The sequence below is a fragment of the Salvia splendens genome, chromosome 2 (assembly GCF_004379255.2).
Source record: "Salvia splendens isolate huo1 chromosome 2, SspV2, whole genome shotgun sequence".
NCBI lineage: Eukaryota > Viridiplantae > Streptophyta > Magnoliopsida > Lamiales > Lamiaceae > Salvia > Salvia splendens.
In genome coordinates this window covers 39,746,227-39,773,811 of record NC_056033.1, presented here as the reverse complement: position 1 = coordinate 39,773,811, position 27,585 = coordinate 39,746,227, and the positions used below count along the sequence as shown (strand labels likewise).

At 34.7% G+C, this 27,585-nt stretch overlaps 4 protein-coding genes and 1 non-coding gene across 11 annotated transcripts; 3 read left to right on the top strand and 2 right to left on the bottom strand.

Moving 5' to 3' along the window:
* Positions 1-869: 869 nt before the first annotated feature.
* On the bottom strand, positions 870-6,555 carry LOC121792792 (signal peptide peptidase-like 3). 6 transcript variants are annotated; one of them, XM_042190884.1, is made up of 14 exons: positions 6,282-6,553; positions 5,631-5,789; positions 4,959-5,070; positions 4,718-4,834; positions 3,786-3,943; positions 3,496-3,663; positions 2,948-2,982; positions 2,706-2,862; positions 2,376-2,429; positions 2,203-2,295; positions 1,982-2,124; positions 1,651-1,721; positions 1,388-1,471; positions 870-1,320 (listed from the first exon to the last, which is right to left on the bottom strand). In XM_042190884.1, exons 1-14 carry the CDS (start codon positions 6,408-6,410, stop codon positions 1,208-1,210), a joined length of 1,593 nt encoding a protein of 530 aa, XP_042046818.1. In that variant the 5' UTR covers positions 6,411-6,553; the 3' UTR covers positions 870-1,207. The 6 variants fall into 6 exon arrangements, 5 of the variants coding, with proteins under 5 accessions (XP_042046818.1, XP_042046817.1, XP_042046816.1 ...); XM_042190883.1 differs by having other exon boundaries at positions 1,388-1,478; positions 1,982-2,295; positions 6,282-6,555; XM_042190882.1 differs by having other exon boundaries at positions 1,982-2,295.
* Positions 6,556-6,875: 320 nt separating this feature from the next.
* Positions 6,876-12,018, top strand: LOC121792790 (cell division cycle 5-like protein). Its single transcript, XM_042190878.1, has 5 exons — positions 6,876-7,145; positions 7,561-7,868; positions 8,332-10,056; positions 10,599-10,880; positions 11,231-12,018. The coding sequence occupies exons 2-5, from the start codon at positions 7,692-7,694 to the stop codon at positions 11,843-11,845; spliced, it is 2,799 nt and encodes a 932-aa protein (XP_042046812.1). The 5' UTR covers positions 6,876-7,145; positions 7,561-7,691; the 3' UTR covers positions 11,846-12,018.
* A 1,290-nt stretch (positions 12,019-13,308) lies between these two features.
* TRNAM-CAU lies at positions 13,309-13,396 on the bottom strand. The gene is given in 2 exon segments: positions 13,309-13,344; positions 13,359-13,396. It is a non-coding gene; the product is annotated as a tRNA-Met (tRNA).
* A 6,349-nt stretch (positions 13,397-19,745) lies between these two features.
* LOC121792791 (cell division cycle 5-like protein) lies at positions 19,746-25,414 on the top strand. Of its 2 annotated transcripts, none has more exons than XM_042190879.1 (2): positions 19,746-23,147; positions 25,013-25,414. In XM_042190879.1, exons 1-2 carry the CDS (start codon positions 23,118-23,120, stop codon positions 25,412-25,414), a joined length of 432 nt encoding a protein of 143 aa, XP_042046813.1. In that variant the 5' UTR covers positions 19,746-23,117. The 2 variants fall into 2 exon arrangements, with proteins under 2 accessions (XP_042046813.1, XP_042046814.1); XM_042190880.1 differs by lacking the exon at positions 19,746-23,147 and adding an exon at positions 23,949-24,182.
* Positions 25,415-25,558: 144 nt separating this feature from the next.
* Positions 25,559-27,585, top strand: LOC121779784 (cell division cycle 5-like protein). Its single transcript, XM_042177205.1, has 2 exons — positions 25,559-26,599; positions 27,166-27,585. Exons 1-2 carry the CDS (start codon positions 25,559-25,561, stop codon positions 27,583-27,585), a joined length of 1,461 nt encoding a protein of 486 aa, XP_042033139.1.

The window sequence follows — 27,585 nt, the reverse complement described above, 5'->3', positions numbered from 1 at the left end:
TCGTTTTATTCATTATAGTTAGTCAGCTTAAAATATTTTTGGTATAAAAAAGTGGCCCTCATTTTATCCGTTATAGTGATCGCTTAAAAAATTGGTGTAACGCTTCCCTACTAATTTTAAATTGTTTTATTTAATTGATGATATATTGAGTAGATAGGATTTATGGATATAACCACCCTCATTCCATTCATTATAGTCATCTCTTAAAAAATTGGTGTCATGCTTTCGTACTAATTTTTAATTATTTTATTTAATTGATGCTATATTGAGTAGATAGGAATTAAATTATGGATATAACCACCTTCACTGTATGTATACAACAGTACATATTAGTACTAGATACTCATAGTAGTAGTACTCCCTCCGTTCTATAGTAATGAGGGCGTTTCTTTTCGGCACGAAGATTAAGAAAAATTGTGTTAGGTGAGTTAAGTAAATTGATAATAAAGTGGAAAATGAAAAAGGTAGAGAGATGAAGAGAGAAAAAAATAAGAGAGGTTAAAATAGGTGTGGAAAAATGTGTTGACTTTTACTAAAAAAGGAAATGACCCTATTACTATGAAACGTATCAAAATGACAAAATGACTCTATTACTATGGAACGGAGGGAAAGAGTACTTTTTACACGAAAGAATGTGTTGGTACACACAAAATGACAAACCTAGATAGACTAAAAAATTGATCCTCGAATCATCAAATACATCCCATATTCATTGGGCTTGTCATCAACTCAAAACTACACGAATATCTAATAGATGTATAAAACAAAATGTGATTTTGGAAGACAATCATCCTAATATTTCTCCCCATGTATACCTCCAAAACTGATTCCTTTTTTTTTATTTTTCACGTTTTGCTTAGTCTTCTTTATAATGGAAAATAAAGCAAACTTTATAATATCAATCTCATTAGTTATGTACATATCTTGGAAACCACAGCAAAAAAGAAAACCTTTTTCTTTTATTTTTGAAAATGACTCCTATATTTTACTTCAACCTTTCCTCCCTTTTCATTCATATATCACCCATATTAACTTATTTAATTATTTTTTTCGTCAATCTATTGTACTCTAGTTCAATAGTAATCTTCTGATTCTACGAGGGTAAGAGAATCCTGAGAGTCACAATATAGAGTGCAGCTCAATAGTTGCTAACACGTTTCTCATCCAACCAATGTATTAGACGCTCCGAGTCTTTTCTGCAAAGTAGTTATGTGCAATCACTGGTCGAGGGAGAAGGAGCACCTTGTTGACCCGAGTCATCTCCGTGGTCCCAAAGCAGATCCAGCTCCCCCCTTTTCAGACCCAACAACACGCAAGTTCCTAAGGTTGACAACTCAGCAATTAGTATTAGAGAAGGTAAAAGATATATGAACACATCATCTCTTACCCAACGTGCAAGGCACGAGGTAGAGGAGAGCGGGCTGACCGCGACCAGCCATCAGATACAAGCTCAAGTAAGTGAAGAATAGGCCTGCAATCTCCAGCGTTTACAAATCACTTCAATTCACATAAATGCAGCCTAATTTTGCTAATAAAGTCCATTTCGAAAGAAAAGGGAGCGATAAATTCAAATACAGAACCAGAGAACCATATCACTTCTCCAACAACTGGATATAATCATTAGCAAAAATGTTAAAAATAACTCCTCACCAGATCCATAGCCAATTATCAACCAAAGAAAATATCCATTTGCTCCACTCTTCCCATGAGCTTTGTCAAATCTGAAAACAAAAGGATTCCTACGTCAAATGCAACAGTTTAAAGCCACAACATATAGCATATGTACTTGGTGTATCCATATCTTTCTCGATATGAAGTCTTTCGGTTAGTGTTTCTCAGGCTCATTGACCAAGCACAAAATACTAGCATGTTCCGACAAATGGCTTCAAGATACATGTACAAGTTCATCCGAACTTGCAACAGCGATAACAGTACATTGCGAATATGATTTTGTGTTGTGAATAGAACAACGTTAATGTACCTGTGGGAGAAGGTAACTAACAAACCAGGGAATAGAATGTCCCCGTAGCCTATCATGTTATAACCATAATACGGATCAGAAAGTTTAGGAAATCTCAGAAGCATGGGGATTGACTCTCCACCACTGTTTTTGCCTCGTGCAACCTTAAAAAGAGAGAATAGAGCCGGTTGAAACACTGATACAAGTGAAGAAGAATGGTTCAAAAATTGTCCAAAACCTACCGCAATCATAACACTGTCATGGAATATATATGGAGATAGGAAAACCCAAAATATGTCATATACGAATGCGCAACACAGAAGCGCTGTGGCAACCTAGAAGAAACCAACATTAAGCATCCTACTAAAATACGAAATATTTGCTATTGCCTATTCGAACATGGTTTATCAGATACCTTTATATTTGGTAATCGAGCCAGTTGCAACACACTTATCATCATGAATATACCCTGATATCAAGAAAATTGTTAAAATCAAAATTCCATCTTTTGTCTGTACCTTCACAATGGTGTGGGCTTTATAACCTGAAAGTGAATAAAATGTAAGGGTTTCTTCTAGATAACAACAATCAGTTATTAACTACACATTTTAGATACAAGAATAAAAGAAATGTCAAGGGATTATCGGGTCATTAGTTTTTCATGAAAAGGGTTCTATGATCAAGATAGGCCAGAGTACACGATAAATGTAAAGGACTGCTTGATTTTTGGTGATATGTAGCTTACAAGAATATCTTGGCCAATCCAAGAGAATGATTTCTTCCGAGTTGCAGCCCAGACAATGGCAAATACCAAACAGATTATCAAAACAACTAGTGAGAGAACGGTTATCTTCCCCACTACTGGCAGTTTCACTGTCTTTTGTCCAAAATCCTTAGATTTGCTGTTTAAAACAAGAGAGAAAAGCAGTGTATGCTACAGAGCTAAAGTAGAGCAGCACATATTTGAAAAATGCAACTTAACTGTACCTCAATATGAATGATAATATACAGCTATGCATTCCCTGATAACCAAAAGATTGAATTAGTGTAGATCTGTCCAATGATATGCACCAACGTACAAATACATTGATATATTGCAGCGACACTGCAAATCAACTATGTTTAAAGTTCACCAATATATTACTAGTTGGTCTCATATTAAGGTAAGTTTTTATATCATTAAGCCAATATAAGTTTTCCACGTATCACAAATCTACCAACATTACACTGCAAGTTATTGTGTGGCAAAGAAGCAAATCAAGCCTGATACGCTATAGGGTTTCATTCTTTGTGAGCTTGTGAAACATAACAACAGAAAAGATGGAGGTGTTAGGCAATGTGATTACAGAGCAACTAATGTAACTCATAAAAATTGGTGATATTCTTACATCTATAAAACTCAAAGCAATGTTACAGAAGCATATATGAGTGGGATATCAAACTGTCAATAACAATTCTCAACATGTCAATTTAGTATTCTTGGACCTATCGAAAGCAGCAACGATTCTAAAGCCTAGTAAAACTGGAATACTCACCTCAACACCTCCAACGCAGAAAAGTACGATTAGCACCCAAACGAACGATGCTGACATAAAGAAGTAAAGTAGCAGCAGGAACGTAGATGCTGATACAACAAAAACTACTGCGCTTGCCATGGTTATATGGAGGATTCCATTATCATTCTCTGCACCAGAATCAGATTCCTGATATGGAGATTAGCAAATGAGTAGTTAAATTAGTTATCAGATTCAGCAAATATAAAAGTAGAATGAAAATAGTTTGAATGAATACTTATGTAAAGACTAAGATGTTTTTTGCATGAAACCTTTGGAGAAAGCTGGTTGCTGGGTTCATGATATTCCTTCGATCCAACTATATCTGACCAAAGTGTAGCAGAAACTACCGTCCCAACAGACATCATCCACAAGAATACCACTGAGTAATCTATAATCGGGCGATTTGGTGAATATATCAAAAGCTCCACTGAATGGAAAAAGAGAGAGAAAAATAGGTTAGCATCTATATTTATCAACTAAAAAACTATTAAATGACATGCATAGACATCAGTGAAAGATTAGAAAAATATTGAATAGGCCGTCGGATGTACAAAAATGAGGAACTGTGAATATAGAAGAGGTATTCATCTGTTAACTTTGACTGTCTTTTATCACCCAATATATCCTCTTATTGATCTACATGAACCCCTCGAGGCGACATTGTAAACTTTGATTGTCTTTTATTACCTAATTGTCTTTTTACAGTTTTGTTAAATGTGATCGAGCACCTCGAGGTATTTTGACGGAGAGATCAGGTGAGCCACTTTAAGAACCATAAGAAAAGAAGTACTGAACTAGCATTATAACCACTGTGTGTGTCAGAGATCATGCAAAATCATTATAGCTTATCAGTCGAATTTAAATTATAAATGCTTCATTCAAGTAGAGATGGTCGGAGTCAGTCAAAAAATTTCCTTTCAGGCATGCATAGTACTAATGTTTACAAGTGGCTAAATCCAACTTGGAAGCATCAGAAATAACTACATTCATAAACAAAATACAGGACAATTAAATAGGAGAATAGTACACATATATTGCATAAAGATCGCCTGGAAACATGAAAGAGGGACTAAGGTCCAAACACTTTGATATCGAACAATAGCCATAAGTAAATGAAAATATAATACTAAGAGAGAATCATAACATCTCCTCCAAACATGCATATAAAATTTCTTTGACCAAACATCCAGAAGTGCCTGACCTTTCATCCCATCAGTTATGGATTTCTTTAAATCCAGTCCTGCTGACTTTGAAATTGTAATAACATGAATTTTGATACTCAACGTGGTAATGTTAGCACAACCCATCTCTGGAAGACCTATAAAAGCTCCACAGAAGGAGAATCAATTTTAAGAACAAACTGAAATTCGTCAACGTAATGTGAGAGATATAGAATAACGAAAGGCCAAAAAATTGAGGAAATATGTCATTAATGAAGCTACCATCTTCAGTATTTATCATCACCAGTGCTGCTGATCCTCCCTCTTGAGCAACTCTAGCCTTAGTTGTATACTCACAATCACCACGCAGCACCAAAGCAATAGAGCCTGGCAACTACAAGATGATAGTCAATACACACTTGCATGGTCTTTACACAGTAAATAAATCTTAATAACAACAGTAGAATTCTCATCCGTTCTGATAAAATTTACTGAGATCAGAAGTAGAAAAGTGAAACTACATCTACAAGAGACATGGTGCAGTGAATTTCAGTGCGTTAATAGAGTTATTTACTTCATTCCCAAATTTTCACCCAGTGTCTTCATAGGATAAAATCTGTATATATCACATCACGGTGTTTCTTTCAACTTTCTCAATTTATATACTCAGCATTCAGTTTTACCTCTAAAGCATAGCACCTTTCACCTTCTATAGATACAGATTAAGAAAGTACCAAGAGAAAAGAAAATTGAATGATTGAGAAGGCAAAATTTTACTATGAGCTGTTCCGTTTTCAGCCTGCGTGGGTCTCTCTGAGAATGCGACATAAGCCAAGTGCATCATTGTTCGATCTATAAAAATTACTAGTACTAATAGGCCAACATACCCGACCACGGCACCAGTGGTCATCTATATGCATATGACGAAAGTAACAGAAGATGCACAGACAATACCTTCGAGGATGAGGGTGAACAACCAGTAGCAGGTTCTAGAAAGTTGGCTGGCAATCTTTGTGCTTGTTTGAGTTCCTCAGGTAAGATAGGGCCAAAAGCCGCATTAAGCCCAAAAAGTGGCTCCTTTTCATCACCATTCACCCACTTCTTAACCTTAACCTGGAAAAAGGAAAAGAGAAAAGAAATAGAACTTGCATTATTCCAAAACAAGCATATCACTCTGGTTATTTAGGTTGTACCTCAACAAAAAAATTAGATCAAATTGGGTTTGTATCCAAAGAAAAAAGTAACAGACACTTGAAGCTTGTATAGGCTAATTATACAAAATCTTAAATGATTAGCCCTATGTTTGTGTCATTCTCAATCTCAATGGAGGTGGAATCCACCAAATGCGTACTAAGTTAATATTGTCTCCTCAAGCTTCTCAATCAAATCCAATACAGCCTAAATACATTTCCAATTTTTTCACATCAGAATTTGTGTTCTCTCTCCCTCACAGACCATAAACAATTTCGTTTCTTTCAACCCTTGTGATGCCCACCAGAGATATAGACACAAAAAATAATTAGAGTGTATGAAACCGAAATTATAAATTGCTAATCAGCAAAAAAAATAATATTGACAATTTTTTGTTGAGGTTTTTGTTTATACCATTGGGAAATCATTTCTGCAAGCGGTCGAAGAACCATCACCGGCGGCGATCGGTGAAAGTAGCAGCAAGAAAAAACCAAATGTCATTAATCGATACGACGAATCAGGAGCCATAACTAACAATTTCATCTTTTTTCTACTTTTATTAGTGATAATTAATTCGAAATGATATGGATAACCAACAATGTCCTGATTGCCAAAGGAATGAAAATGATTAATTTCATCAATTAAGCATGAAGATTTGTAGCATAAACTTTTCGGTTTATGAATCGTATCGCATTTCGTTTTCTTCATACTATTTTGAATTTTGTTTCAAAATGATTTTCTAAAATCCAAAAAAATCATTGTATACTTTGGATAAATTGTCCAAAAGATAAATTTTTATCAAAAATTAGTTTATTATGTAGGAGTAACTTTTAAAATTTTAGTTAATTTTATTTATGAAATTTCAACTTATTCTAAGTTATCTCAATTATTTGTCAATTACAATTCTCTGTTTACGTATATGCTCTTAGCAAAACAACCAAATTTCGGATTATTTTAAGGTCCAGCCCAACAAAAAGCCCAATACCTCTTACCCCCTTCTTTCTCTCTATTGTCATTCCCTCGCATCATTGAAATCACCAAACCCCATATTTCCCTTCCCTCTTCTTCCTCAAAATCCCGGCGTCCTCATCACCGCCGGCTTCCTCTCTCCGCGCAAAAATATCCTCCGTTCTACGCCATAACGCACAATCTCTCCCCAGCCAAGAACAAGGACGAGCATAGGCACATCTCCAACTCAACCGTCCCGCTCATCGCGTAATCGTCCGAGATTCAACACCTCGTTCATTCAACAATCGCTTTCGAGACTCCGCTGATTTGGTAAGGAAACACTCCAATTAGCAAACAGATTATCACGTGTTTCTTTTTTTATTCATTTCTAGTTCTAGGTTAATTTTTTGAAGCCTATGGAGTCAAATAGTATGAAATAATGTGTAGGAAATAGTTTTCGGTGTTGTGCGAATGAAGTGAAAATATTGTGTTGCTGACTTGTAACGATTCACGAAGATTGACAACGAAACTAGTTACTGTAATTGTAGATTTTCCGTGTCTATTTTACAGCGTTTTTATATCAGTAGCTACGTATTTTGTAATTGTAGAGCTTGTTTTAGTATGTCAAGATCGAATTTCGATAATGAGATCAGCTTGAGAATTTACATAAGTGTTTGGTGTTGCAGAAGTTGTTTTGATGAGTTGCTATTATAATATTGATGCCCAAATTATATTGTTTTTGCAGAATTTGGAGAAATAATCTGACTTGATTCCTGGATTGAGAGGATTGCGAGAGTAGCTAGATATTAAACCCTCAGAAGAAACCCTTCGATTCGTCGTATTAGTCCATTGTAGTTGTAAAATTTCACCGGCAAAATGAGGATTATGATAAAGGGAGGTGTGTGGAAGAACACAGAAGATGAAATTCTCAAGGCTGCTGTAATGAAATATGGGAAGAATCAATGGGCCAGAATTTCTTCTCTGTTGGTCCGGAAGTCGGCCAAACAGTGCAAGGCCCGCTGGTATGAGTGGCTGGATCCCTCAATCAAAAAGGTACTCCATCTTGCAAGATTTTGAAATATTAAGTTTTTTATTTATTCTGGATTTGATATGAAGGATTCGTTGATCCCTCTGTTCTTTGATGAAGCAAGATTTGAACTATTTTTTTATTTGTTTTTATTTATATCTGATTGATTGTTCTATATTACTAGAGGGTTTCCTAGTTTGTATTTTTTACTTGATTGATTGCTAATTCTATTTTGCTGCTGGTTATGTTATGTTATCTGTTTCAGATGTTGCACATTTAATAGAAATACTTCATGTGGAAAACCTACTTAGGAATTTGGAAATTGACATATTGGAGTAGATGTGGGATGATTATACTATTAGACACTCTTGTAGTAGTAGACAGTTTGAGCATAAAAGTTATTCTTGAATGTTATAGTTTCTAACTTATGCTGATAACTTTCATCATTTGTGATCTTGAACTGATACCCTGCCTTCTCTAACATTGCAGACTGAGTGGACCCGAGAAGAAGATGAGAAGTTATTACATTTGGCTAAACTCATGCCCACCCAGTGGAGGACGATTGCCCCTATCGTTGGGCGTACTCCATCACAGTGCTTGGAGAGATATGAAAAGCTTTTGGATGCGGCCTGTGCCAAGGATGAGAACTATGAACCTGGTGATGACCCTAGAAAATTGCGCCCTGGAGAGATTGACCCCAATCCAGAATCGAAGCCTGCTCGTCCTGATCCCGTAGATATGGATGAAGATGAAAAGGAGATGCTTTCTGAAGCTCGGGCTCGGTTAGCCAACACTAGGGGTAAGAAGGCCAAAAGGAAAGCCCGAGAGAAGCAGCTTGAAGAGGCTCGCAGGCTTGCTTCATTGCAGAAAAGAAGAGAGCTTAAAGCTGCTGGAATTAACCTTCGCCATAAGAAGAGAAAGAGAAAAGGAATTGATTACAATGCTGAAATTCCTTTTGAAAAGAGACCTCCACCTGGCTTTTATGATATTGCTGATGAAGATCGGCCTGCTGAATTAGTCAAGTTTCCAACAACAATCGAGGAGTTGGAAGGTGAAAGAAGAGTTGACAAAGAAGCTCGATTGAGAAAGCAGGACATCGCAAGAAATAAAATAGCAGAGAGGCAGGATGCTCCATCTGCAATTTTGCAAGCAAATAAACTTAATGATCCTGAAGCAGTTCGAAAAAGGTCCAGGTTAAATCTCCCAGCCCCACAGATTCCTGACCATGAGTTGGAGGCAATTGCTAAGATGGGAATTGCTAGTGATCTTCTTGGAAATGAAGAACTTACAGAAGGAAATGCTGCAACTCGTGCTCTTCTTGCAAATTATGCCCAGACTCCGAGATATGGAATGACTCCAGGGAGAACCCCTCAAAGGACTCCTGCAGGAAAGCAGGATGCCATTATGATGGAAGCAGAGAATCAGCGAAGGCTGACTTTGTCTCAGACTCCATTGCTTGGTGGGGATAATCCGATGCTGCACCCTTCAGACTTTTCTGGTGTGACTCCAAAGAAAAAGGATATTGCAACACCAAATCCTCTAATGACTCCATCTGCTACTCCTGGAGGTGCTACTCCTGCAGGCCCTGGTCTCACTCCTAGAATCGGGATGACACCCACACGTGATGTATATGCTGTTGGTTTGACTCCAAAAGGAACTTCAATGAGGGATGAGCTGCGCATAAATGAAGATATTGATATGCATGACATTTCCAAAGTGAGGCAGTCTGATTCAAAAAAGGAACTCATTTTTGGTCTGAAAAATCTCCCACAACCCAAGAATGACTACCAAATAGTTATTCAACCATTAGCTGAAGAAGATGAAGAACTTGAAGAGAAGATCGAGGAAGACATGTCGGACAGAATTGCTAGAGAGAAGGCCGAGGAAGAAGCAAGGCAACAAGCATTACTCAAGAAAAGGTCAAAAGTACTGCAGAGGGAGCTGCCAAGACCTCCTGTGGCTTCGTTAGACCTCATTAGAAACACTTTGATGAGATCTGATGAAGACAAGAGTTCCGTTGTCCCGTCAACTTTAGTTGAGCAGGCTGAAGAATTAATAAGAAAGGAGCTTTTGTCTTTGCTAGAGCATGATAATATAAAATATCCCCTGGATGAGAAAGCAACCAAGGAGAAGAAGAAAGGAAAACGTGCTGCAAAAGATAATTCCATAGATGTGCCAACAATTGATGAGTTTGAAGAAGATGAGCTGAAAGAGGTATGCAATTCTAATTGTATATTTGATATATTTTCCAGGGCACTTTAAAATTTTTTGGAGTTTTCAAGTTAACTTTGGAGAATATTTGTGCTTTTACCACCAACTCTATGCCAGAACATTTGTTAAAGTTACCGTTGTGAAAATTTTGCTTTCATTTATCTAATAAGTTAGTTAAATCATTCAAGTATCACCTTTTGTATGGCACAAACTGAGCCCACGTTTCTGTTCTAATGCTTAGATTCCTGGCCATCTTTCTTGGTGTTTGAATTACTTATTATGGCAAAATTGAAGTGTTTGATTGATTTATTTATTTATGTAAGTTGGCAGAATTAGGTTATATGCTGATGACTGATGAGGCTTTCTGGAGATGAAAAATCGTTTCATATGCTTCTTACTAAGTTTCTTTTGATTTTCTTGTAAGCAATATGAAATTATTTATGCGTAGAGGTGGTTTCCTCTGCGTCTTTCATTCATATTTTTGTCACTCTCAAGTCCCACCTTCAAATTGGATTTTTTTAAAGTAAGATTATCTGATTATGCAGGCTGATAAATTTATAGAAGATGAGGTCCAATATCTACGTGTTGCTATGGGCCATGAGAATGAATCTTTTGAAGGCTATGTGGAAGCACATAAAACATGCTTAGATGATATGATGTACTTCCCTACACGTGATGGCTTCGGTCTAGCAAGTGTTGCCAACCATGCGGAGAAACTTTCCTCCCTGCAAAATGAATTTGAACATGTGAAGAAGAAGATGGACGATGAGACTAAAAAAGCACAACGGCATGAGCAGAAGATTAAAGTTCTAACTAATGGTTATCAGGTATGATCTTCTTCATGATTTACTTTTTGAATGCATTTGTGTTGTTTAATTTCCCTTTGGCCGTTGAACTTTTATAAAAAAAAATTTATAAAATGAATTTCCATACTCTGAATCTGCCTAAATATACAAAAACTCTACAAGAAGCTCCATGATCTGACATTTTTGGTCGCATGATACATGGATGGAAATCGCTATCTATAGCTTGTGTGAATTTGTATTTAAATGTGAGAATCTTTTACTTATTTGACATAGTTTTTTTCAATCAAGATTAGATTCTTGATTTTGGTTGTATGATATATGAATTGTGTTAGATATCCGATTTCTAAATTAGATTGTTCCTGACTGATCAGATGAGGTGTAACAAACTTTGGGCGCAATTGGAGGCAACCTTCAAGCAGATGGACACTGCAGGAACCGAGCTAGAATGCTTCCAAGCTTTGAGTAAGCAAGAAACTCTAGCGGCAACATACAGGATCAGCAACCTCTGGGAAGAGGTTCAGAAGCAGAAGGACCTTGAGCGCACTTTACAGAAACGGTACGGAGATCGGATGGCTGAACTAGAAAGCATTCAGCATTTGGTAAAAGCATATAGACTGCAAGCAGAAAGGGATCTTGAAAACGCTGCAAAAGACAACGACACTGCCATGGATGCCATTGATACAACTCAAGATCAATCTGTTGCACCTGATCTTGAAGCTCACAAGGACGTAGCAACGCAAGAGCCCGATGCAGCTGAAGAGAAAGCTGCTGTCACCAAGGACAAGGTCGAGGCTGATGCTGTTGCAGCTGGAGATGAGGTGGTTGCACCTACTGCCGAGCCTGAAGTGCAAGATAGTGATGAGACGAAGGGCCTGGATGTGGAGATGGAATCGAGATCCAAGGATGAAAATGATGCTACGGAAGAGAATGCAGAATCAACCACTGCTGAGTTGCAAGTAGCAGAGGAGAGTGCTGGTGAAGCATAGATAGTTTTCTTCCCATACTTGAAATCGGAGAATGTATGTGATGTTCTATTTCATTTTGTGAGGGTGAAAGAGAACTTGTATGGTGTTCATTCCGAAACGTGATTTTAATTTTACTTTAATTTTGTACTTCATCGGATAATTCAGAAATTGATAGACTTTCCTTTTTGTAGTCAGTATTTGTATATCTCTCTACATGGAAGCTCTATTTGGCTAATGTGGAAAACTTTTTACGAAAGGGAAGTACTACTACTAATTACCACTATACTAATCTCACTTGGCTACATGGCTAAAACCAAAAAAATTAATTGAACTTTTACTATATGAAAACAAATGATCAACCTATATAATACCATTGATAATTATTTATAATAATTATAGACATATTATTCTAGGTATATTGAACACTAAGGGCGTGTTTGATTGGTAAGATAGCCATAGATATAGCCTGCTATCTAGGTTCTATGTAGTTTTTGGTTGGTATGATATCTATATCTCTAAGCCCGAAAAAAGTGAAAAGCCTGTCTCGGCCCGGTGGACTATCCAGAAATTTGGTAATACACTATCTCACAAAAAACCTCCGATAATAAGCTTTTTGTCCATGATAGTCATAACTACCCTCCTTTCTCTCTCAGTAACATTCTTCTCTCACCCACTCTCACTTCCACTTTCTCTTTCTTCTGCAACTCAATTTACCATATCTCTCTTCTGTAATTCCCTCTTCCTCTCACCCTCTCTCTACCTTATCAAGAAGACCACAGTGCTTCCATCCAGTAGGGAACCAGCTAAGGCCAAGCCCCTCCAGCAGGGGCTTAGCCGGTGCCGTCGACCATTTTCATAAAGAGGAGTCGAAGCGGTGGAGAATGGGCTGAACGAGAAAATGAGGCAAGAGGGAGGGAGGGAGGGAGGGATGGAGAGAGAGAGTTAGGAGTGGGAAATGAGACAAATTGCATAATGAATTTTGGGTATACAGTATACTGTTGGAACTTGGGAATTGGGATTCATTTCATTAGATATTTAATACTCCTACTAAATATCGTGAGTCATTTAATTTTATGCAATTTTTGTAGTAATATTTTATTAAATATATTAAGATGTATATAAGTAAGCTTTAATTATGTGCCTTAAGAATAATCAAATCAATTTTGCTGTAATTAATAATAATATTTACCAATCAATCGTGAGTCATTTAATTTATTTAAATAATCAATTATATAATTAAAGTAATTAAAAAAATAGATATTTAAGATGTATAAAAGAAATTGAATATAAAAGGGTAATTTTGTCCTTACAATTTTATATCTACAAAACTAATTTGTGTATCAAACAACATTTTAAAAAGACTATCTTGACACTATCTTATTTTCGGCCCCAAAACACTATCTCTATCTAGCTTTCTTGCACTATACTCTCATACCAATCAATCGCACCCTAATGAGAAAGAAGATAAGCCAAAAATAAAAATGTGGGGTGAGAGAGGCTCGAACTCTCGACCTCAGGATAACTCAACTGTAGCTATGAGACCTACGCGCTAGCCAACTGCGCCACCACCCCATGTGGCAGTTATCTCATTATGTGGAACATATATTTATTAAAATTAAAGAGAAATAAAAGAATACTCCCTCCGATTGTTACAAACAAGCTTCGATTTGAATTTATAAATCAAAACAAGATAAATTGTATCGTTAAATATGTTTTTTTGAGCTAACATTGATATAATTTTGCATTAACAGTGTCTTGATCCTTTAAATCCAAATTAATTTATTAAAATGAAACGGCCGCGACCAACCGAACACCGTAATTGCCATTATTACAAATTGATTGGAAGATATAAAAAAATGTTTTGAAAATAATGGCCAATCATACTAAAGGTCCCATATTGAATCTGACACAAGTATGAAAACTCGAGTAGTTATTTTAAATAGGTTAAATATTAGTTATTTTCAGTTTGTTAAAAAAAATACGAATCTCGTGAACTAAGTATGTATTTTAATTCTTCTTTTTAAAAAAAGCTGATTATGTTATTTTATAGAAGTATATCTATTTGGCTAATCGGTCTTTGTTCCAAACCTAATATTCCCATCTCATCAAAGAATTGGCAAAATTTAAGTCGGATTCCATCTATGCATTCTAATTTTGTTACTAAGAATTTACATTTAATGTGAAATTGTATCTAATCGTTTTTTGAACTAACATCGATATAATTTTGCGTCAACAATGTCTTGATCTTTCAAATCCAAATTTTATTTATATTCTTCACGTGCCATTTATTGTCAGTGACTACTGTCGCATCATTTATTTTTTTGAAGCTAACAACAACCTTCTTCAATGTTTCTGATGCCACAAATTCCATATAATGCAATCACGTTTAATCTAATTGATAAAACTTAATCAGAACATGATCCGTTATTCAATTAAATATGATACTAATAATCATAAAATAGTGTTCCGTTGATCTTCATGCGTAGGGCCTATATATAGATTAGCATACTATATAGTATTAATTTGATGACTACTTTATTTCTTAGTCTTTTTTGCCTCATTAATTTGGTTAATAGTAATTATTACTACCATAGATGTTGCACATTATGTGTCCTAGGATAGGCTTGGTAAACTAGGTTAGGTTCTTTCGGTCGAGCTATCAAGGAGGGGGTGCCTAACCTAGCTAGTTTTCGAATTAATTCATCATTTAATTTGTTAAATTGTTTCAAAACTATTACGAAATCAAAATTTGTTTTATTTTTAATTGAGATATGAAGGAATTGATGTGTAGGATATTCATTCTATTTAGATACAAGATAGATACATATAGTGCTCATAATAAACATGTTTAGTCAAGTATTGAGTGAATAATTGATGAAAACATCTAAGTAATAAGATGAGTGTTCTACTATTCCAACTTCTCCAAAGCTTACATCAACCGAGACGATGACATGTTCTCAGCCCCTAGGGGATGGAGCAACAGAAGTTTTGAGAGCTCAAGAGAAGGTCACGATGGTCACGATGAGGTGAGTTATTTCGTTATCGAATATTAGTATATATTACTTACAATTTCAATATGCACAATAGCCAAGCTAGTATGGACTAGACTAAATACTCCTATAAATTAAGAAAATTAAAACACAATATACTTTTGGATGACTTAACTTTGTCACTTGAGAATTGAGATAGATCACATTTGCGGTTATTAAATAAATTCTACATCTTTTAGAAGTAGTTGAAGTTGGTGAGGTCTATAGCCTTAACGATTAAACTGTGACATTGAAAGGCATTTATTTTTGTATCTCTTTAAAAAGATTTGAAATACACAAATTTACCAATTTTTTGGTTTTAGAAATGCTAAATCTAATTATATTGCCTCAACAATTTCTTAGTTGAGCTTTTAAAAACTTCGTTTTAGTTAGCCTCAAAAAATTTGATGTATCATTATCCCCAGACCTATAAGGCTATAATTAGTACTCCTACGTAATTAAAAATGTTCATATTATAGTGTGAAGAAAATTTTAATACTCTTATTACAAGTTACAATAAATTGTGACTTGAAACAAAATTACTTCCTCCGTCTGTGAATAAGAGTCTCGTTTTTCCGAATAAGAGTTTCGGTTCACTTTTACCATAAATGATAATAGGATCTCACATTCCACTAACTCATTCCACTTACATTTCATTTAAAACTAATACTCCATATATAAATAGAACACATATTCCACTAAATATTTTCCACTCATTTTCTTAACATTTCTTAAAATCGACACAGTCAAAGAAATGAGACTCCTAATATAGTACTCCATCCGTCCCAACTAAGTTGATATAAAACTTTTGGACACGTAAGTTAAGAAATTGTGTTAAAAAGTATGATAGACGAATAAAATAGGAAAGATAAATAGAGAGTAAAGTAGGTGATGAAATAAAGTAAGAATGATTGGATTTTGTTAAAAAGGAAATGATTCAACTTTGTTGGGACATTTAAAAAAATACAACTCAAACTTAGTTGAAACGGATTGAGTACTTTAATTATTAGAAGAAAAACTTCAGCCACCAGTTAACAATGAGTACTGCCTTTCATAAGATAAGATGCTTTAGTCTTTAGCATTATGATTGAAAAAAATACTATTAGCACCAAATTTGATATAATCATTTATGGTGTCCCATTCTTCTGCTCACGAATTTTAAAAAACTCTATTAAATTTGATTTTTGAAATGTTCCCAACTCTAAAAGTGCGGCAATTCAATTTCAATAGTTTTATTTTTAATTTTCATCTGTCATCCTTGCTAACGAACATTTGATCGCTATATCTTTGAAAGCTGTGTTGGACTTAACAATGACAATTTTCTTCCTATTATCTGTCGGTCATAGTGAAAAAAGGGAATAACGAATAATGGTTACTATTCATCTGTATAAAATACTCCCTCCGTCCCGCACTACTCGCACCTTTCATTTTGGGCACGGAGATTAAAGAATGAGTGAGAGACAAAGTCAACAATTACGGCTGTAGGTATAAATTGTTACTAAAAATGGAAAGAGTGCAAATAACTTGGGACGTCCAGAAAGGAAATAAATGCAAGTAGTGCTGGACGGAGGGAGTATTTAAAATACTCACAATATATAAAAAATAATTTACCCATTAATGAATTTGTTGAAATGGACATATCAACGAGATGGTTATCAAGAGTCAAATCAAGTGAGGGGCATTAATTGTGAACAAAGATTTGCTACGCTTTCCTTTTCCAATCGAATCTCAGATAATGATAATATCGATAATTTCATTTCATTTTCACCTCAGAAACAGTGCCAAACTGAATAAATTGACACGACATCACCTCTACTAATTTCTAAATGATATTTTAAATTTTTATTTACCGTGAAAATCTCGCTATATACTCTGTCCATTTACTATCAATAATTTGTACAGTAGACAACAACAATTTTAATACTACTATAATATTATTAAAATAAAAAATAATTTAAACTATTACTAGTTAAAATTGAACAAATAAAAATATAAGAGAGAATAAATTAAATGATTGGCTAAATTACAAAAAATTGAAAAAGGACTAGTACAATTTTTTGGACATACTAAAATGAACTAAAAAGGCTATTAACTGTGGACTGATATGCTATTTTATTGTTGAATAAATTCATATATCACGACGAGCAACAATTTTATTTTTAACTAATAAATTTAATTTTACTATCATAAAGTACTTCCTCCTTTCTTTATTAATAGATGCATGCATTTCTTTTGGGCACATATATTAAAAATAGTATTTTAAGTGGATAGTGAATAAAGTAAGAGTAAATAAAGTAAAAGAGAGTGCTACTTTTTAATGAAATGACTTGATTATCTTGAAATCCAAAATAAAAAAGGACTCAATTAATAAGTAAAAAAGAAAATAATTAACTCAATATAATATGTTTTAAATATTTAAAATAGAATGATCCCTGTATGTATAGAGTAGTAGTATTATTTAATAGCAAGATAAATTTTTTTTATCTTACCTAAAAAAACGTCTATTAAAAAAAATGAGAGAAGGAAAAATAATAAAACGGAGTCATATATATGTTGGTTAGGTGACAAAATCATCGGCGCCTTTAATTAATCATAAAAAAGTGAGAGGACAAGAGAAAGTTCCAATTGACAAGAGACATGACATGATATGAAATGATATAATTGAATTAACAAATGAATATATTTTGAATTGTTAAAACATATTCCTTTTGTTTAAGAATATTTAGTTTAGCATAAATTTTAATATATAATTGATAAAATAAGAAATAGATGGAAACAAATAGTAAATAAAATATTGTAAAATATTATAAGCGGAAAATGAGTCTCACCATATTAGAGTGATTTTTTTTTTCAAAATTAGAAAGTTTATTACTTTTTAGGAACATTCTAAAAAAAAGAAATATTTCATACTTCATCCGTCTCTAATAATTTGTCACCATTTGACTCGGCACGAGTTTTAAGTAGGGGTGGCAAATCGTGCGTGTCGGGTCGTTATCGTGTCGACACGATAACGACACGAACACGATAACAACAAACACGAACACGAACACGACACGAAACCCTCAGACACGAACACGAACACGACACGAACCCATTAACGACACAAACCAATTCAGGTCAACACGACACGATAACAACACGTACATGAGATGACACGATAACGACTCGATAACAACACGACCTGATAACGGTTAAACCTATTAAAAATGAAAATAATAAGAATTAATAATATTAAAATATTATTTGTTAACGGATAACACGAACACGTCACGAACACGACACAGACACGTATTGTTAACGGATAACACGAACCCGACACGGACACGACACGAACACGACACGAAATTTTCGTGTCCTTAACGGGTCGACCCGATAAGGACACGAACCCAATAAGCTCTGACCCAAACCCATTATTTTCGTGCCGGTTCGTGTCGTGTTATCGTGTCGTGTCAAAAATTGCCAGCCCTAGTTTTAAGAAATACAATAGAAAACAAGTTGAAAAAGTTAGTGGGCATGTGAGTTTTACTTTTATTTACACCCTCCGTCCACGAATAGGAGTCCCGTTTTCATTTTAGTCTGTCCGCGAATAGGAGTTTCGGTTCACTTTTATTATAAATGGTAACAAGGTCCACATTCCATTAACTCATTTCACTCACATTTCATTTAAAACTACTATATATAAATGAGACCTTTATTCTAGTGACTTTTTTTCATCTATTTTTCTTAACATTTCTTAATATCTGTGGTGCTAAGAAATGAGACTCCTAATGACAGACGGAGGGGATATTAGTTTTATAATAAAACGTGAGTAAAATTAAACTAGTGGAATGTAGGATCCACTATAAAAAATAGTAAAAAATAAAAATAGATAAATTTATAAGAATGAATAAAAATGAAATAAGTAATAAATTTTTCAAGGCAGAAAGAATAGAGATTAGTTTCTAGGGATGGAGAGTGAGTATAGTTGAATTTGGTAATGATGAATGAAGGAGACGACAATGCATGGACAAACTTGCTAAATTAAAGGCCCAACATTTATTAAATTAATTACTCTGAGATTAGTCAAACATTTATTAAATTAATTATACTGTCTTTGACATTTGGAGTAACAGAATATGAAATTACGGATTTCGCCCTCATTCGCCGTTGTCTCACCGCTACTGTCGCACTGGCCTTTATTCCATCCATTATTATTATCTTAATAAATCGTTAATGCTTTATTTCACCAAAACTAATTTCTACCATAGATATTATGTAAATGCGTCGAATATACATAAAATTGCAATTAATATAATACAAAATACCAATAAATCCTAAAGTATGTGAAAGTGAAATGCGATTGGAATACTAAGAATATTGAATGGTCAATAAATAAAGTGAAATGTAGTTTTAGTTTGTGTTGTTGCTGATGTCTTAAAAAATTAAGAAATAAACATATCAAATTTTTATGGTAGGTAAAACTAAATACATTGACTTATCATAATTTGGCATAGTCATGCCACAATTCATATTGAATTTACAAATGATTATTGGGTATTAAAGGTAATGAAAATGCACAAGTTTTAAATAAAACTATTATTATGAATTTACAATAAACAAAGTTTGTTGTCACTGCCATTTTCTTTCTTTGATGATGACCTTGTGATAAAATCAGTATTTATATGATGAAAAAAATATCAAAAGTTCAAATCTCACCAGTAATTGTAGTCGATTTTTTTTACAAATTTGAAACTATAATGTGTACTCCCTCCGTTTCTCCATAGTTGAGTCATTTTTCCATTTTGGGTAGTTTCCTCATAGTTGAGTCATTTCCCTATATAGTAACTTTTTTCTCTTTCTTACTTTACTCTCTCTTACTTTATTCTCTCTACTTTATTCACTTTCTACTTTATTCTCTCTACTTTTTTCTCACTCTTACTTTTTTATATATTTATTTAACACACTCAACATCCCTTTCTTAAACTCCGTGCCGAAAAGTTTTGCCTCAACTATGAAGAAACGGAGGGAGTACATTAATGTCCAAGAAGTTGAAATCAATGTAGTTCTGAAATTTTCTAGGAGTAATACACGACTGCAAGATTTTACTTTTACAACCTAATATTTGACTTATTTGTTTTTCCAGAGACCTCAGTTCACCCATTTCCTATCAAATAAGAAATATTTTACATAATATGTTAAACTATTACTTAATTGTGAAATGACTTTAGGTTACTACACACAATTTACGTTGAAGTACATATAATATTCAAAAATCAAATAAAATACTACTCGTATATAAATACATCAAATAATGTGATTAATGGTTCTACAAACATGTAAAAATCATATTAATAATCTATAAATATCATATTCGATTTTAAAATTTTAATTTATTTTGGATATTCAAGATGTCATACTAAATACTATTATTTATATTTAATAATAGCAATAATATATGCATTGATACACACTCGCACATAAATTAGTTGATTTGTGAATTTTTTTTGTACGAGTTAAATATAAAACAAAATGTTTTAATTTATTCTGTATTATTTCAATAATATGATCCATTTTATACTTTTTTTCCTTTTATTTTATTTTTACTAACAAGAGACATCACTAATTTCTTCTTACTTATGTCTCTTGTTAGTAGATAAAGAAGGAAGAGAAAAGTTACAAAATGAAACCTACCAACTAATTTCCTATTGTAATTAATTTTGAACACTAGGAGTTACCTTTACTAGTGATAAAAGTATAATAAGTGTTTAACTATAAAAGTCTTAAATTTAGGTTGAAGCATTGATACATGAGTTAGTACATTTTTTAGAGGGACTCATGAGTTATACTTGATCCTCAAATAAATGTGGAAGAGAGTAATTGAAAAAGTTAGAAAGTAAAATAAAATTATATGGGTGTATTAAAGGTCATGAATAACGGGAGGAATAAATTTTTACAATATAAGAATATATTGATTTGTAACAAACTAAATATCAAAAGAGAAAAAGACAAAATGGAGAGAGTTAGGAAAAAGGGAACGAAGAGAAAGTTGAAAATGGCCTTTCACCGGCCTACCCCCATTTCTCCTTTTAAACTACTCAATCCCCCCATTCTCGATTCTCCAATCCCAACACACACACCCACACAGTTTTGACATTTACACTTTAGCTCTGGGAAACCAATCAAATTCCAATTTTTCTCTCTCTAGCATTTCAAAGATAGAGGAAAAGAAAAAGACTTGATTTTTACAGTTTGTGGAGTGAGAGAGAAGGGAAATCTTGAAGCCCTTTTGTTGAATAAGAATGGAAGGTGGTGGTGGTGGTGGGGTGGCGGTTCTTGGGTGGAGGGGAGTGGTGGGGTGGAATGACGAGGTTGCCCTTTTGGAGGAAGACTGTAACACTCTGAATCTGAGGTGGTTATGGGGTTTTCATTGGTGAGGGGGAGAGCAATGTGGTTTGTTCTTCTCCATCAGAGAAAAAGGGAGAAAGAAATGTTGCCCCCCCCCCCTTTTTTTTCCTTTTTTGTTGGTTGAAGGCAGACAGGTTGGAGCCAGGCATATTTTTTACAGTGTTTTTGTTCTCTAAAATATTGGAAAAGGAAAAAACAAGGAGACTTTTTATAATCATTTGGCCTCTTTCTTCTGTATTTTTTATTTTTATTTTTGCTATTTTAAAGTTTTTTGGCTAACCTATTATGAGAAAAGAGTTCATTTGGAAATTTTAGCATTTTGTCCTGGAGAGAGCTGATGAGGAGATAGGAGGTTTTGCCAATGCAGAGGGGAAGATATTGGAAATGGAGCATTTTGGAATTTGGTGGTATACATAGATTTTGTGTATTTATCTTTTGTAAGTCAAGAAAAAAAAAGATAATTGTACTGTACTTGAATCGAAATTATGATAATGACTAATTGATGATGATGGTATCTAGTTTATGCTTTTTTTTCATTTCCCTTTTCCTAATTCTGTTGGTTGGTTGGTTATTTTAGCTATATCCTTTTTAATAATATGTTTTGGGCTTTGATTAGTGCAGTTTTCTTTTAGTTTCTCTACCTTTTTCACTTTTTGAGTAAAGAAAGGTGCTTGCTGCTTCTCCAACAGATGTAAATCTAATCTTAGGTGTCATTTGTTGTGAGATGATTCATAAAAAGGCTTGAGCTTAATCTTCAGTATGATAGTATCTGAAACAATATGAATTAACAAAGATTCCTCCCTTTTCCCCTTTACTGGTGTTATGTGAATGAGCAAGTTTGCTGGCTTTTTTGGTATTTGTGTTATAGTTTCAAACAGAGGGATTCTTTGATTAAAGGCTTATGAAAGCATGTATTCACCTTGTTTCATTTTTCTCTGTGGTTTGACGGATCACAGAGGAGAACGGAGCTGGTTAACATCGTCTGTGTTTTGCTCATGGAACAACACACGTGGTCAGTTGCCTGGGTATTTTGATGCCTTGTGCAGTCATTATTGTCGATGAAGTCGCAGTAGGTTTATTCGAATTTCACATATTAAGTGCAATTCATCTGCCAACCATATAATGTGACATTTAAGTTTGATCAGATCACCAATCTTGCATATATCTTTGATCATATGATGTTTCATGTTAAATACTATGCTCCTCAGCTTGCATTTGAATTCCTCGTTGTATGAACGTCTTGATGTCTAAGGTAAGGAACGCCTTGCTTAGCTCGTTTAGTCCAGTTTCTTCCATTTCAATAGCACATGATCCGTTGTTATGTGGAAATTTTGCTGCAAACAAGATCCAAGAACATGTTTCTTGCCCTCCTCGAATCTTCCCTTTTCACATAAAATTTTTGGTATATTTTGAGGTGTCAAGCTATTCGGCCGTGCTATTTGATGCTTTGATTTTGGTTCTTGAAATTCATATTCATCGGTATGGTTCCCGGCATTCATTGCTAAAGGTTAGCCAAACCTACTGTGAACAGTTGTGACTCTACTAACCAAAACACACACACACACACACACAAAATGTATATATGTGTGTGCATCTATGTATGCATCTTTTTGCACATAATGTCTCATTAAGGAGTGTTATGAAAGTAAGTTTTAGGTCTACAACTAAAATTTCAGTATGGTTGATATGCAATGCAATGCACCTGCATTTGGTATTAAAGTACTCCTAGTTTTTTATTATTTGCTGCATTACTGTCACATTTTAGGTGTCTTGATCACTCATATTTAATTTTTTTTGCTGTAATTTGAAGTAAGATTTCAGAAGCTCTGCCACAAAAAAGGACTGTATTGATTCTTCTGTTATCTCCAGTTTATTATTCTATGGAATTTTTGCAGCTACATAGACTACAGGTAAATGTCCAATTTCCACTTTTTGCTGCTGTGGAATTAATTGTTTATGTATTTCCTTTTTTTAGGATTGTGGGAAAATTATTATGGAGTTATTTATTACCCCCATGAAATCTTGCAAAAGTTTCTCTTGGACATTAGATAAATAAATTTGAACACATAATTCACCATTTTAAAATTTATGGTTGTTCTATTCATTTTCTCCCTTTCTTTTCTTTAGTATTCCCAATTCCTCCAAAATTTTCACAAGAAAAGCAAGGCTTCAAGAAATCAAATTTAAACATCACATTTGGTGAAATAGGTTTGAAGGCCATCAAAATGTACATCTAAAATATTGCTAATCTAGCAAACTGTCTTTGATGTACATTTTGATGGCCTTCAACCTATTTATACTTAAATAATAACCTCAAATTTGAAATCAAATATAATTTGAAAAATCCACAAACTCTTGTGCGTAAAAGAATTCACAATATCTTATGTATACTTTTATTTGAAAAAATCCATAAAAGTATATGTTGAATTAAAAAATTAATAACTTAAAAGAACAACATAAGAAAAACTATTTTTTGAATTCACTGTTTCAACCTATAAACATTTAGTATTTGGCCAAAGTACTATTGAAAAAAAAATTAAATGGTCAACGAAAAAAATATATTTATTTATTTGAGTAAAATATTAATTAATTGGCTAATTAAATTCATGGTGAAAGACCTATTTTGTTATGTTTTTCTTTACAAAAACACCTATTTTGCATTTATTATTAAATTAGTTTCTATTTATCCGCTACACAAGTGTTGTAAATAACTAATGAAAAATAAATAATACTAGTATTATATACTGTAATTATGATTCTCATAATTTTAACCATGAAGAGAATCCAATTAATTAAAACATCCAAGGAAACAAAGCACTGTTTACTTTCCTTTTTGAAAATATATTTCCAAATGCGTCGTCGTTTATGCACAGCAGTACAGCACCATGCATAGGGTTTAGGGTTTATATCCTCCCTTTCCTAAATTATGTTCTCCCATGCCATGTGTATGATTTATTTCCTTTTTAAAACATGTTTCCATATATCTATGATTTGTTTCCTTTTGGAATTAGGCTTTATTTTACTTATAAATAGATGAAATTAGCTTATAAACTTGGATTGAGATTTTTGCAGAACTTGAGGAAATAATCTGACTTGAGTACTGGATTGAGAGAGTAACCCTTCGATTAGTGGTATTGGTCCATTGTAGTTGTAAAATTTCACCGGAAAAATGAGGATTATGATAAAGGGAGGTGTGTGGAAGAACACGGAAGATGAAGTTCTCAAGGCTTCTGGTATGATCAATGGGCCAGAATTTTGGTGCAGAATTGGGGTCACCGATGATAGGAACGGTGACCGGAATCTCACCTATACACAATGAGCCATTGAGAGAAGACGAGAGAGATAAGGGAGAAGGAAATTCCATTAATTCATAATTCATGATCCAATACAATAGAATGAAGCAGCTTATATAGCTGTACATATGAGCTAACAAACACTGTGTAACCATCTAACTAACTCCACAATCTCATGATTTGCGCTCACAGTGATTTGATCCTCTATTGCTCTATGTTACTAGAGGATTTCCTAGTTTTTATTTTTTTATATTTGATTCTATTTTGCTGTTGGTTATGTTATAGTATTATAATGTTTCAAATGTTGCACATTCTCTGGAAATACTTCATGTGGAAAACCAATTTAGGAATGTTGTGGACTTGTAGTAGACAATTTGTGCATTAGAATTGTTCTTGAATGTTATAGTTTCCATCTTTATTATGTTGATAGCTTTCATCATTTGTGATTCGGAACTGAACCACTTCCTTCCATGGCATTGCAGACTGAGTGGACCCGAGAAGAAGATGAGAAGTTATTGCATTTGGCGAAACTGATGCCTACCCAGTGGAGGACGATTGCCCCTATTGTTGGTGAGATTGACCCCAATCCGGAATCGAAGCCTGCTCGTCCTGATCCTGTAGATATGGATGAAGATGAAAAGGAGATGCTGTCTGAAGCTCGGGATCGGTTAGCCAACACCAGGGGTAAGAAGGCAAACAGCTTGAAGAGGCTCGGAGGCTTGCTTCATTGCAGAAAAGAAGAGAGCTTAAAGCTGCTGGAATTAACCTTCGCCCTAAGAAGAGAAAGAGAGGAGGAATTGATTACAATGCTGAAATTCCTTTTGAAAAGAGACCTCCACCTGGCTTTTATGATATTGCTGATGAAGATCTGCCTGCTGAATTAGTCAAGTTTCCAACAGCGATTGAGGAGTTGGAAGGTGAAAGAAGAGTTGACAAAGAAGCTCGATTGAGAAAGCAGGATATTGTGAGAAATAAAATAGCAGAGAGGCAGGATGCTCCGTCTGCAGTTTTGCAAGCAAATAAACTCAATGATCCTGAGCCAGTTCGTAAAAAGGTCCAGGTTAAATCTCCCAGCCCCACAGATTCCTGACCATGAGTTGGAGGCAATTGCTAAGATGGGAAGTGCTACTGATCTTCTTGGAAGTGAAGAACTTACAGGAGGAAATGCTGCAACACGTGCTTTTCTTGCAAATTATGCCCAGACTCCAAGATATGGAATGACTCCTGGGAGAACCCCTCAAAGGACTCCTACAGGAAAGCAGGATGCTATCATGATGGAAGCAGAGAACCATCGGAGGCTGACTTTGTCTCAGACTCCATTGCTTGGTGGGGATAATCCGGTGCTGCACCCTTCAGACTTTTCTGGGGTGACTCCAAAGAAAAAGGATATTGCAACACCAAATCCTCTAATGACTCCATCTGCTACTCCTGGAGGCCCTGGTCTCACTCCTAGAATCGGGATGACACCCACACGTGATGTATATGCTGTTGGTTTGACTCCAAAAGGAACTTCAATGAGGGATGAGCTGCGCATAAATGAAGATATTGATATGCATGACATTTCCAAAGTGAGGCAGTCTGATTCTAAAAAGGAACTCATTTTTGGTCTGAAAAATCTCCCACAACCCAAGAATGACTACCAAATAGTTATTCAACCATTGGCTGAAGAAGATGAAGAACTTGAAGAGAAGATCGAGGAAGACATGTCGGACAGAATTGCTCGAGAGAAGGCTGAGGAAGAAGCAAGGCAACAAGCATTACTCAAGAAAAGGTCAAAAGTACTGCAGAGGGAGCTGCCAAGACCTCCTGTTGTTTCATTGGATCTCATTAGAAACACTTTGATGAGAGCTGATGAAGACAAGAGTTCCGTTGTTCCATTAACCTTAGTTGAGCAGGCTGATGAATTAGTAAGAAAGGAGCTTTTATCTTTGCTTGAGCATGATAATATAAAATATCCCCTGGATGAGAAAGCAACCAAGGAGAAGAAGAAAGGTGGAAAACGTGCTGCAAAAGGGAATTCTGTAGATGTGCCTACAATTGACGAGTTCGAAGAAGATGAGCTGAAAGAGGTATGTATGCAGTTCTAATCGTATATTTGATATATTTTCCAGTGCACTTTGAAATTTTTTGGGATTTCAAGTTGACTTTGGAGAATTTTTTTGCTTTCATGATTAATGCTATGCAAGAACATTTGTTAAAATAACTTTTGTGAATATTTTGCCTTTTATTATCTAATAAGTCAATTAAATAATTGAAATAACACCTTTTGTGTGGCACAAACTGATCTCACGTTTCTGTTTTAATGCTTAGATACTTAAAGATCCTTGTGATATGTTTGCTATTATGCTGCTATGGCAAATTTTAAGTGTTTGTTTGATTTATTTAAGTAAGTTTGCAGAATTATGTTATACTATGTTGATGACTTGATGGCTTTCTGGAGATGAAAAATCGTTTCATATGCTTCTTACTAAGTTTGTCTTAATTTTCTTGTAAGCAATTTGAAATTATTTTTGCGTAGAGGTGGTTTTCTTCTGGGTCTTTCATTCATATCTGTCACTCTCAAATCTAACCTTGTAAGCTAGAATGCTTCCAAGCTTTGAATGCTTCCAAGCTTTGAACGCTTCCAATCTTTGAGCTAGAATGCTTCCAAGCTTTGAGTAAGCAAGAAACTCTAGCAGCAACATACAGGATCAGCAACCTCAGGGAAGAGGATCAGAAGCAGAAGGATCTCGAGCGCACTTTACAGAAACGTTACAGCGATCGGAAGGCTGAACTAGAGAGAGTTCAGCATTTGGTAAATGCATATAGACTGCAAGCAGAAAGGGATCTTGAAAAAGCTGCAAAAGACAACGACACTGCCATGGATGCCATTGACACAACTCAAGATCAATCTGTTGCACCTGATCTTGAAGCTCACAAGGACATAGTAATGCAAGAGCCCGATGCAGCTGAAGAAGCTGTCACCAAGGACATAGTCGAGGTGGAATCGAGATCCAAGGATGAAATGATGTTGCGGAAGAGAATGCAGCATCAACCTGTGGTGAGTTGCAAGTAG

What these genes read in the sequence shown, in the direction of transcription:
- LOC121792790 (XM_042190878.1), top strand. Translation starts at nt 7,692, where the DNA reads ATGAGGATTATGATAAAGGGAGGTGTGTGGAAGAACACAGAAGATGAA. An exon ending in TGGATCCCTCAATCAAAAAG is followed by an intron (nt 7,869 to 8,331) that starts GTACTCCATCTT and finishes CTAACATTGCAG; the next exon opens with ACTGAGTGGACCCGAGAAGA. An exon ending in AAGAAGATGAGCTGAAAGAG is followed by an intron (nt 10,057 to 10,598) that starts GTATGCAATTCT and finishes CTGATTATGCAG; the next exon opens with GCTGATAAATTTATAGAAGA.
- LOC121792791 (XM_042190879.1), top strand. Translation starts at nt 23,118, where the DNA reads ATGGAATTTTTGCAGCTACATAGACTACAG. An exon ending in TGCAGCTACATAGACTACAG is followed by an intron (nt 23,148 to 25,012) that starts GTAAATGTCCAA and finishes ATGGCATTGCAG; the next exon opens with ACTGAGTGGACCCGAGAAGA.
- LOC121779784 (XM_042177205.1), top strand. Translation starts at nt 25,559, where the DNA reads ATGATCCTGAGCCAGTTCGTAAAAAGGTCCAGGTTAAATCTCCCAGCC. An exon ending in AAGAAGATGAGCTGAAAGAG is followed by an intron (nt 26,600 to 27,165) that starts GTATGTATGCAG and finishes CCAATCTTTGAG; the next exon opens with CTAGAATGCTTCCAAGCTTT.
- LOC121792792 (XM_042190882.1), bottom strand. Translation starts at nt 6,410, where the DNA reads ATGAAATTGTTAGTTATGGCTCCTGATTCGTCGTATCGATTAATGACA. An exon ending in GCAGAAATGATTTCCCAATG is followed by an intron (nt 5,790 to 6,281) that starts GTATAAACAAAA and finishes TCCTTTTTCCAG; the next exon opens with GTTAAGGTTAAGAAGTGGGT. An exon ending in CATAACTGATGGGATGAAAG is followed by an intron (nt 3,944 to 4,717) that starts GTCAGGCACTTC and finishes TTTTCCATTCAG; the next exon opens with TGGAGCTTTTGATATATTCA.